The following is a 12,207-nucleotide window of genomic DNA, read 5'->3' as shown; positions in this document are numbered from 1 at the left end:
ACACACACAAAGAGCCTAAACGTTCCTTTGCAAACATGGGCAACATTCAAACAGCAGCTTCTTGTGGTTAGGTAGGAACCAGCAAGATGAATTTCAACAGGAACAAATGCAAAGTCCAACATTTGGATAGGAAAAAATCTAAGCCGTGCATATGAGGCGACTGGACAGGATGACATACTGAACAACAGTACTCAAAAAGAATTGGTATTGATAGATCACAAACTAGACATGAGCAGCAAGGAAAGGGAAATGCAATGGAACAGTGTTATTACCATAATCCCCGCATTAACATACCACGTTTCCCTGAAAAGACCCTGTCTTATATTTTTTGAACCCCGAAATAAGTGCTTGGCCTTATTTTGGGGGAGGTCTTATTATTTTGGGGCGCGTGGAGGAAATGGCGACTGGCTGCGCATGCATTTAAATATTTTCGGGGAGGGCTTATTTTCGGGGGGGGGGTTATTTTAGTGCATGCGCTCAAAAGCCCGATTGGGCTTATTATCAGGGGATGTCTTATTTTAGGGGAAATAGGGTAATCATATTGATCAAATTGCATCTACAATAATATGCTAGTTCTGGATATTGCATTTTAAGCGGGACATTGAAAATCCCTTGAAAGAGCATCACTATAAAATTTAAGAATTAGGTCTTCATACTAATGAGAAACATGGTGGTATTTTTAGCAACCAGTTTTAAAGTTTATGCCTGGCTGTCTTCATATCACTGCTTCATTTCATATGTAATAAGGGAAATATTTTAAATTATTTTTAAAAATGCACAGCAGTTCAATTTCTATGCTGTTAGGTAAATAATATAGATAGATGATACATAGATAGATAAATAAATAGGATAGATAGATAGGATAGATAGATAGATAGATAGATAGATAGATAGATAGATAGATAGATAGATAGATAGATAGATAGATAGATGATAGATAGATAAATAGGATAGATAGATAGGATAGATAGATAGATAGATATTATTAATTTAATTTGTATACCGCCCTTCTCCCAAGGGGACTCAGGGCGGAGGTAGGTAGGTAGGTAGGTGGGTAGGTAGATGATAGATAGATAGATAGACAGACAGACAGACAGACAGATGATAATTTTGTCTGTTATGAAGAAAATTTATATGGCCACCCAACTCAGTGATTGGGCAGCTTGCAGAAGTAAAATCCCAAATACAAAAACCAATGAACCCCCTCCTCCATGTGATGTCAAGCCATTTGATGGGCTTCATACCACCCTGGGGTTCCCAGGTCTACTGGCAAAACCATATCCATGGCCTTCATAAAAACTGCCAAAGTGGGAGCTAGTCTTACCTTTCCGAGAATGAGGCAGCCACTACAGAGAAGTCCTATCTTTGTCCCACTAGGTGGATCTCCTTAAGAGAGGATCCATAACATCCCCTGCCTTTCCACTGGTGGGTGTGTTTGGTAGATGTAAGAGGAAAAAGTTGGTCCTTGAAATCACCTGCCCCCAGGCCACCTAGGATTTTAAAGGTGACAACCAGTGCCTTGAAGTGGACCTGGAAGCAAATCAGCAACCAATGCAGCTCCTGCAAGAGATGTGACACATGCAAATCCTGACTTGCACAAAACCATGTGGGCTGCGTATTTTGAACCAAATTGAAGCTTCCGGATATTTTTCAAGGGCACTCCCAGATACTTCACACATATATATATATAAAATAATTCCTTAGGACAAGTGCAAGACAGATTGACTTATTTCCTTGCATGGGAAAGAACAGCCCCAGGGCACAGCCAAATGAGTAAAAGAAGTAACTTTATTGATGGATCCTGTCAGATAAAGGCAGTATTTGGGGGGGGGGGAGGTCCTCTCAGCTGTTCCTGTAGAGATCAAAGCCCATCTTGGTGCAAGGTTTCTTAGTGGAGATACTGCAAGTTTCAGTTGAAGGGTCTTTTATGTCTAAAACAACAAATGTGTCATAAAACAGTTATGCAGATTTATGTACAAATAGGTACAGAACACAGAGAAGCAAGTATTTTCTTTCTTTTGAATTGGCAAACAGAATGCTGGCCCTGTTGAGGTGTTTTGACCTTCTTTATATCTCAGACATTTCATGTTTTAAAAGTATTATTGTGTCCACTTGTTTGCAAGTCAAAGCTTTTTACACGTGTGACGCTTGACTGTTGCATGCTTCTGTGCGCGTGTATATGTGCTATGTAGTAATAGCACTTACACTTATATACGCTTCACACTGCTTTACAGCCCTAAGCGGTTTACAGAGTCAGCATATTGCCCCCCAACAATCTTGGTCCTCATTTTGCCCATCTCGGAAGGATGGAAGGCTGAGTCAACTTTGAGTCTGGTGAGATTTGAACTGCCAAATTGCAGGCAGCCGGTAGTCAGCAGAAGTAGCCTGCAGTACTCCATTCTAACCACTGCGCCACTGCGGCATGTAAATTGATGGAGACATAGAGGGGAAAAACTGACAAAGATTCTTCTACCTTTCTCAACACAACAGAAACTGTGGCCCCCCAGGGAAATGTAAAGAAGGTAGGTTCAAAAGAAGAAAAGAAGCATTTCTCAGCGTAAAGCACTTTAATCTAGGAGGCTCACTGCCTCCTGAAGTAGTGATGGCCCACTTGTCCTTTGGGAAGATGCTGTTGTATTCATTATCTGCCTGCAGCCTTCACTTTAAGTATCTGGTGGACCCAACTGTGAAGCGGGGGCTGTTCTTATAATGGACATATTCCATAGAAATAAGAAATGATTTAATTGTCTAAGCCCCATGAAAGAGGTGCAGAATAAATTAACTTCCAGCAGGAGTATTTCTATACCAGTAGTCCTCAAGTTACAACCATTCATTTAGACACTGTTCAAAGTTACAGCATCCCCATGGTCATGTGCTCAAAATTCAGGCATTGGCAAATGGCATGACGGTTGCAGCATCACCAGATCATGTGATCTGTGCTCACCATTTACAACCTTCTCAGTCAGTTTCTGACAAGCAAAGTCAATGGAGGAAGCCACTTAATGATCACATACTTCACTGAAGAACTGTAGTAATTCACTTAACCAAAGTAAAAAAGATGGCTTAGGACCTGGTTATCTATGGGACCGCCTGCTACCACCAATAGCCTCCCACCGGCCAGTACGCTCCCATAGAGAGGGGCTCCTCCAGGTGCCATCGGTCAAACAATGTTGACTGGTAGCCCCTAGGGGGAGACCCTGTGGGGGCACCTATGATCTGGAACGAGCTCCCCCCGGAGATACGGAGGATCCGGATCTGCACACCTTCCATCGTGCACTCAAGACTTTTATTTCATCAAGCTGGCATGGCCTAAATCTTCTCCCCTTTTAAATGTAAATTTTAATCTGTTTTTAAATTATTGGGTATTTTAAATTTGTTTCAGCCAAATTATTTAATTCATTTTTATTCTATTTTAAATTTTTGTATTTATGTTTTTTATCTTATGGCTGTTCAAAGCCCTGAGTCCTTCGGGAGTAGGGCGGTATAGAAATCCAATAAAATAAATAAAAATAAATAAATAAATAAATTGTATAATCTAATGTGACTCAACAACTGCCTTACTTAGCAACAGAAATTCTGGTCCCAATTATGGTTGTAAATTAAGGACTACCTGTATTGTAAGGTGCTATTATTCAAGGGAACATATATTTCTGTAAAAATATCGATAACATCTATTTGATTAATCCCAGGAGTTACTATTTTAAGGCAAAATTAAACCTTGGTTAACCATATGGGAAAAGACATGCAGACCAAATTAGGTGGGAGGTTTGGAAATTCCCGATTGCATGGCACAGAAATTAAGGGGATGAGCCAAAGATTTCATGAAAACGTAAGTAATACTCATCTTCACTTCATTCAATCAATCCATTTTTAGTCCCAGTTTAACATACTTTTACCTATAAATTACTATGTGATTTGAAAAATAGAAGAAACCCTTCTGCTAGCTGTTGTGCCTTACATTTTCTTATGCACAAGCCCGTCTTTCTGTCTCTCTACCCATCTCTGCCATGCAAAAAGCAGACAGGAGGAGGTATGATTCAAAAGAGATCCTTTTGGCCAAAGTTATGATTGAAATATGTTCATCAATGCGCAGCTGTCACAATCATCCTATGATTGAATCAGTCTAGGAGATTTTTTTTATTCTGGACTTTTTGAGGTCCATTTGCTGGCTCATCAGTATACACACACACATACACACAAAGAGCATAAAATCATTTGAGGACAGTAAGTTCTCTGTCCATGAATGACAACATACTTACAATAGAAGTAACCCCTTCAAATTTATGGCACCTTATATTCTAATAAGCATACACAGATTTAAAGCCCCCAAAATCAGTACTGAATTCTTTCTTAAAAACAATTTTAAAAAGAAACCCCATTTTTAAAAATGTGACCGCAATTACTGTGCATGTCTGAAAAAGTGAGGAAGATGAGAAAAATTAACAATATTTTAATTTTATCCATAAATAAAATTAAACATTATCACATTTAGTACATATTACAGTGACTGAAATTAATACAAATGTAAACACGGTAAAAAAATTATTTCGTATAACAACTCTAAAATACATTAGACCACGTAAAAAATACATCTCAGTACTTAAGTGTTTTAAACACTAGAGGAAAGTGCTTTTTTAAAGATAATATTGCCATTTAATATTAATCCAGAGCATCAAGTTTACTTAAATGAAAATAATTCCTAGCACACTTGAGTTCTTTCTATAACAACATACCTCTGGTTGAGATTTAATATTAACTCAGTTTGAGTTGCTCTATTATATCATTTCTTAAGCCCTGCAAGCCATTTAACCCTTGAAATATACTAACATTCCATGACCATGCTTTAAGGACTGTATCTATGAACCTGAACCTGGGTAGTTTGTTATCAAAGGATGCACCAGTTGCAATGTTGCTTATTCTGCAAAACAGCTAATGTAGCCTAATGACACTTACAGTAAATGAATGCACTGGGATGTGTTTGATTTTGTATTTCAGGAACAGACAATCTTTTCAAGCTAGGGGATTTATTGGAAATTTCAAAAGCATTGCAGGTGATTTCATAGAATGACTGCATGAACGGTTGCTATGGTGGAGAGTTCAGCCACGTACCAACCAACAAGACACGTATCTGTTTCCCACTACACATTCCAACTTCAAGATAGCAATAGCAATAGCAATAGCAATAGCAATAGCACTTAGACTTATATGCCACTTCATAGTGCTTCACAGCCCTCTCTAAGTGGTTTACTGAGTCAGCATATTGCCCCTAACAATCTGGGTCCTCATTTTACCAACTTTAGAAGGATGGAAGGCTGAGTCAACCTTGAGCCGGTGAGAATCGAACTGCTGGCAGTCAGCAGAATTAGCCTGCAATACTGCATTCCAACCACTGCACAACCATAGCTCTTATCATCCCAGTAAATTTATGGCAGGTTGTTTTTTGTTTTGTTTTGTAATAGTTTATCTTTTTTCAGGGCGCACTGGCACACGTTTAACTAATCACCTAACTACTGTAATTCTCATTTTCAAAGAATACCTATGTTAGCTTATTTGGAGTTTGGAATATGTTGGAATCTGCAGCCTGCCTGCTTTTACTGCATATCAGTTTCAGTGATGATGTATAGACTCTGGCAAATACCAAGGCCACTGAGAATTAACATCCTTTGGCACTTCACTGCCTTTCCGATCATTTTTTTTCCATTAATTTTACAGCATTATTTTGTGTACCACAGTTCTGTAGGACCTGTAGACATACATATAAATCAATTCCGTTGCTTCTCATTTTCTGACTATAAATTGTCTCTAATAATAAAAGCTCCTGAGACTAGAGACAAGTTTTCCCTTCTTAGGAACTACTTCTTCAAAAAAATAGTTTTGAATGATAAGGGTTGCGCCATTTTAAAGAAAGCACTTAATGTTTACGTAGAATAGCTTTCTGCAATTTAAAAAGAAACTATTGCATGTCCTATCCCTCTCAAAAAATCTATACACCTTCTAGAAATATGAGTGAAAACAAAAACATTTAATTTTTTACTTTACATGTATAGTTTTTCCAGGCTTCAGAATTCATTAGTCGTACCATTATAAAGAAATACATGTTATTATCAATGAGATCTATAATAAAGGATAATGATTGAATATTACAACACAGAATTTTGATTTTATCGAACAAGTATGCCTCAATCATGCAATTTTTATAGGCACCAGTTTAGAAAAAGTGGTAGCAATTGTTTTATCCTTTTGCTGTTAAATCTGGAGCAAATTACTTCATACATGTCAGTTCATACATTTTGTTACAATCTATACAGTACTTAGCATTGTATTTTAAATCAGTGATAAACTCTTACATTTATTTGTGTTATTTTTAGTCCATATAATCCTAAATCTTCAGTAAAAATAAGAAACAGACCACTGTTCTGTTATATACTTCTGGAAAGAGTGGGAAAAACGAACAGATTTGAATCTAACAGTGCTACACTATCCTTGCCTGTAGTTTTGAATTATAATCATATTTCAGATGATCAAAAAGATACTCGTACTAACTTCCCTTTCTGATAAAAAATTTAAATCTTTCTATTTTCCCACTAGAATTTTATTTAAAAATAAATGGAAGACATTATAATGCTACACACACACATACACACACACACAGAGTGAGTTTGCTTTGCATTATGTTCATGTTTCCATTATCTTGGCTGTCTTCCAGAAAATAGTTCTGCTCTAGCTTTCAAAATGTTCCTTTAATCACTTGCAGAAATCCTTGCCTCCCTTAAACAATGCGAATCTTATTTGAAGAGCCAGATTATGTGAGGTAAGAAAATGTACTGCTCATTTCTTTACTCAGACCAGAGCAAATCTAACCCATTCCAGATGTTAGGGCTGTGTTAAGTTCATAAAACAGCATTTAAAAGAACTGGAAGAAGTTGTGGTGACAACCCCCATGAGGTTATCCCTGGAAAGCAAGTAGGATACTATTAAGTATCTGTCTCCATTAGTGTATATTAATTCTATGAGAACTTGGGATATTGCTCATCTCATGGTTTAAATATTAAACAATTATAATTGTGTATTATGCAGGGATCCCAAATTCCCCTCCTTTACTGAGAGGCCAGATTATCTTCCTTATGTTCCTTGCTCATTAGTTCTACCTTAGTGCTTCCAGCTTCCCGAGTTGCAAGCTCATGATCAATCAACCCGAGATGGTGCAAATTGAGAAGAGAATCAGCAATAATCCGTGCAGTCCTCTTCTGGTAGCCCCCAGATGTCACCATCAGGATAGGGATTCTGTGCTTTCGAGCAGCTCTGAACACAATTTCGTCTCTTTCGATAATGCCCTGGAAATTTACAACACCAAAAGTTGAAACAACGAATATTGGATTTCCTAATAGTCAATCAGCTGCACAGGTCATAGTTTTACAATATTGCATGTACTTTACACCAATCTCTTTTGTGAATTAAATGTTACAGTTACTAGCTGTGATTACTGGTGAGCCGTTTACCAATAAAAAACCTAGGAGCTGATCAACAGCCAACCAAGGAAATAGTTGAAAATGAATTCTTGAATTGCTGCATTCAGTGTGTCAAAGTAAATCCTTTCAGCAGCTATATGAGGTGCATTATTGAGACAGTAAGGATGTATCACATCAGATCTGGCATGAAATGTTGAGCATTTTTTTTTATTCTCTCTGTATCAAGCAGACAGGAGCTCACGTCTTTGCAAAAATTTAACAGATAACAATTGCTAGCAGTGAAACTTTCCCCCCCAGAACCATTCCAGGCAAAGCAGTGGGAAAAACCCCAGAATTCTGAGTCCAAATTAAACCATGCAGCAACACAAACCAAATGCCTTTCTGCAACTCCCAAGGCGAGGTGGCGCAGTGGTTAGAGTGCAGTACTGCAGCTACTTCATCTGACTGCTAGTTCAGCAGATCAAATCTCACCGGCTCAAGGTTGACTCAGCCTTCCATCCTTCCGAGGTGGGTAAAATGAGGACCCAGATTGTTGGGGGCAATATGCTATTTAGAATACTGTCTTTGTTATAAGGTGCCCAGAGTCCTTGGAGAGTGGGCGGCATAGAAATATGACTAATAAAATAAATAAATAAACTCCTTAAACCAAATGCATTTTCCCACAAGGCTGCGTGCATTAACCACAAAGGACAGGTGTGGATCCTAGAGAAAGACACAGCTGCTTTAAAGAGTTGCAGACAATGTACCTTCTTATGTTCCCATGCTCTCATAATACTTTTGGAATAAAATTTGAGCACTACACAATCCCAGTCAATAACTGTGGGGGCATACAGTACGTAGCATTAAAAACATTCAACAGTTGAGAGTAGAAACAAAGAAAAGGAACTAGAAAAAAAAATGAGATTAACTCAGGAGGTGAAGTAGGGCTGTGCCAGCATTTCAGAATAAATAATGAGGTGGGTGCCATAGCTCAGATACTGACAAACTACTGTATCCTATTATATTTTAATAAACAAATATTTTGTGATCTACAAACCTCAGGTGAAATAGCTAAGCCCCCCAGAGGATCGCCATCCAAAATATCAGTTCCAGCATTATAGATAATGATGTCAGGTCTCATTTCATTCAGTGCACCTTCCACGTGAGTTTTTACTTTTTGAAGGTATTCAGTGTCTTCTGTGCCCCAGTCCAATTCAACTCTCCGTCTTATGGCTCCTAATAATTACAAGTATTATACACAATTAAAAGGGGGTGGGAAGGATAAGGAATAAGGACAGAAAAATACTTAGCTTTTGATAATTAGGATACACATTTTTTAGACATATCTAGGAGGAAACTGTTTCAAATAATGTAAATAACCCCTCTTTGAACCTTATAAGTAAACAGCAATGGTTTATTCTGTGAATAGGATTTTTTGGTTTTTGACTTTATTCAAATATATTGTGGTATAGGTTTCTAAACATTTACAGTGTAATCCTACAGAATTTACTTAGAAGTAACCCTCACAGATTGCAGTAAATTTTACTGTCTACATATAAGCTTGCAGCCTTAAACTATAATGCTGCCTTTCATTCCTCAGGGAACAATATTAAATTCTGAGTGTAATAATTTAATGATTACAAATTAAATTGTACTAATTAGATCATATTAATTTCAAAAACACTATCAACTTACGTTTAGCAAGTCCATCGCCTGGATAAATATACCTGTTGTAAACATCCATAATATATACTCTCCTGTCTTCCAAGAAGTCTCTTTCATGTCCATTTCCCTACAAGTTAAAATAATAAAAACCCATTAACTAGGCCAAAACATGTTGTCTTTGTTTTTTTTTTTAATATGTAGGTTAAAACAACTTCAAAGCAGTGTATTGTGATATAACAGAATGTGATTGTGTGGGAATGTTATTGATATCAAGATGAATTACAGCAAGCAGCTATTATAGGATTTCTCTGAATTGTTAACTCTAATAATTTTGAATTATTAAGGCAGTTCTAGTTCAACTTCTATGTTCAGGCCTGTAGACACATATAGCGCTCTTCCCAAATATGAATCTGTAAAAACATAGGGAATTACTGCTCTTCCATCCTGGATTTCTTCTTCTCACCTTTAAGCAGTGGTGGGTTTCAAAAAATTTTACTACCGGTTCTGTGGGTGTGGCTTGGTAGGCTTAGTGGCATGGCTTGGTGGGCATGACTTGGTGGGCATGGCAGGGGAAGGATACTGTAAAATCTCCATTCCCTCCCCACTCCAGGGGAAGGTTACTGCAAAATCCTCATTTCATCCCAATCAGCTGGGACTCGGGAGGGAGGCAGAGAATAGATGGGAGCGGGGCCAATCAGAGGTGGTATTTACCAGTTCTCTAAACTACTCAATATTTCCGCTACCGGTTCTCCAGAACTGGTCAGAACCTGCTGAAACCCACCCCTGCCTTTAAGATACTTTTATAAGATCATTTTTACCCAATGTCTGCAATTTTTAAGTTCCCTGGAGATGACAATTAATTATAGGTGGTCCTCACTTAATGACCACTCATTCAGCAACTCTTCAAATTTGTGACCTTGGAGTTCCTGCCATCACAGCATCCTTGGGTCACATGATCATCATCTGCAACCTTTAATGGTTTCTGACAGGCAAAATCAATGGGGAAGCTTGCAGGAGGTCGCCAACAGCAACCACATGATGTCCTTGCTTAACAACTAGAGGTAATTTGCTTAATGATGGCAACTGGGAGTGCCAGCACTGGGGATTCATCAGAAACAAGTGTCTAATCCACCATCGTTACGTTATGCTATATAACAAATGTGGCAAACCATTTGCACTGCTTATTCCTTTCCCTTTTAGTATTAAACTGACAATGGGCCACACATTTTATGGATTATAATTTTAGTATAGTTAGACCACGTATAATTGACAGACTGGATTTTATCATAGATTTTAATTATTTATTATTTTAAAATAGAATTTTTAATTGTATATTTGCTGAGTGCTTTTATTCTGGTCTCTGGTCTATGACTGTAATAATAAATTGAATTGAACAACTAGTGGTAATTTGCTTAATGATGGCAACTGGGAGTGCCAGAACTTTCATCATTAAAAGATCTATCACATGACATTGTTTTTTATGATCGCACTGCTTATTAGCAACAGCTGGTCCCAATTGCCTAGTTAACTGAGGACTATCTATATTGCATTAAACATTACTTGTTAAGTTTTGCTTTGTAAAAATATCCTGAAAAAAACTTCCAGTTGAGCAATTAGTTTCTTTATGGTAGTATGTCTCAGGACATTTTAATTTCATCACTCACCTGATGTGCATCCAAGTCTATAATAGTTGCCCTTGAAACTCCTTCAACTCTTTCAAATAAAAACTGAGCAAAATAAATCAAAAATAGGAAAGAAATTTCAAAATTAAAACATACATTTTGCACAAGCGATGAATGAACCTTTTAAAGAATTATGTCATATACTGTAAGGCATATATCATGGGCTGTTTATTTTAACACTATAATACAGAGTATCCATTTGAAAACACTCCCAACATTTCAAACCATTTACCATATTTTTCGGAGTATAAGACACACCTTTTCCCCCCCTAAAAGAGGCTGAAAATTTGGGTGCGTCTTATACTCCGAATGTAGCTTTTTCGAAGCTTTTTTTCAGCCCTAACGAGGCGCTAATGAGGCACTAGCCAGTGATCTTCCCAGCTTTGCCTGCTCCCTCCACTCTCAGCTATGTTTTAACAAGGCGCTAGCGAGTGAAGCGATCTCCATGCTTTGCGACTCTCAGTTGTTCTTTAGAAGCTTTTTTCAGCCCTAACTAGACGATAGCCAAGTGAAGCGATCTCCCACCCCCCTTCTTTGCCTGCTTTTCTCATTGCTGCTTCCTCTCAGCTGTGCCTTAGAAGCTGTTTTTTTTATCCCCAAGCAGGGGATAAAAAGCCAGCAAACTAATGTGCTGAAGCTGACCAGACTAAGGACGCTAGCCAGATGAATACCTGGTAGGCAGATTTTTTTCCCCCTATTTTCCTCCCCAAAAACTAAGCCTGCGTCTTATACTCCGGTGCATCTTATACTCCAAAAAATGCAGTACTTCTTTTCATCCATAAAACACACACATAGGGAAAAAGCAATATCCTAGTCATCTATTCAAGAATCTTTGTTCACACATCCTGCTAAGCTAACATTGATAAGCTTAGTTTGTTGTATTAATTTTTCAATTATGGTTTGTAAGTTACAGCTTCTTTCTTTCGATATACCATGTTAAGTCTCAAACACTCCAAATACATGGACGATGTTTTATATAAACTCTATAAATATATGTATTTTTTCTCATCTCTTTACCCAATTCCCTACTGTTTGTAAAAAGCTGAAGAGAAACATCCCAAAAGTAATCAATCCTGACTGTTCTTTGGAAGGACAGATACTGAAGCTGAAACTCAAATACTCTGGCCACCAAATGAGAAGAGAGGACTCACTGGAAAAGACCCTCATGTTGGGAAAGATTGCAGGCAAAAGGAGAAGGGGATAGCACAGGATGAGATGGTTAGACAGTGTCATCAACGGAATGAACATGAATTTGGGCAAATTCTGGGAAACAGTGGAGGACGGGGGGAGGCGGGGGCTGGTGTGCTGTGGTCCATGGGGTCGCGAAGGGTCAGGCACAATTTAGCAACTGAACAACAAAAGAGAAACAGGCATGAGCCGAGGTGGCGTAGTGGTTAGAGTGCAGTACTGCA

The 12,207-nt window shown here is 38.0% G+C and overlaps 1 protein-coding gene across 3 annotated transcripts in view; it reads right to left on the bottom strand.

Moving 5' to 3' along the window:
* Positions 1 to 1,770: 1,770 nt before the first annotated feature.
* The window catches only part of HDAC11 (histone deacetylase 11), a 24,550-nt gene continuing 14,113 nt past the window's right edge, over positions 1,771 to 12,207 (bottom strand). Inside the window, exons 7-11 of one of the 3 annotated variants that reach the window (XM_034431818.3) lie at positions 10,778 to 10,840; positions 9,144 to 9,240; positions 8,506 to 8,684; positions 7,149 to 7,334; positions 1,771 to 1,931 (exon numbers count right to left, since the gene is read on the bottom strand). In XM_034431818.3, coding sequence (XP_034287709.1) covers positions 1,926 to 1,931; positions 7,149 to 7,334; positions 8,506 to 8,684; positions 9,144 to 9,240; positions 10,778 to 10,840 — 531 coding nt within the window. In that variant the 3' untranslated portion in view covers positions 1,771 to 1,925. Of the gene's footprint in view, positions 1,932 to 4,434; positions 7,335 to 8,505; positions 8,685 to 9,143; positions 9,241 to 10,777; positions 10,841 to 12,207 lie in introns of those variants that run through there. The other 2 variants (XM_034431817.3, XM_087883860.1) reach the window with 2 other exon arrangements.

Source organism: Pantherophis guttatus, chromosome 2, assembly GCF_059756535.1.
Source record: "Pantherophis guttatus breed Tessera chromosome 2, ASM5975653v1, whole genome shotgun sequence".
Lineage (NCBI taxonomy): Eukaryota > Metazoa > Chordata > Lepidosauria > Squamata > Colubridae > Pantherophis > Pantherophis guttatus.
This window is presented reverse-complemented; position numbering and strand designations above follow the sequence as displayed.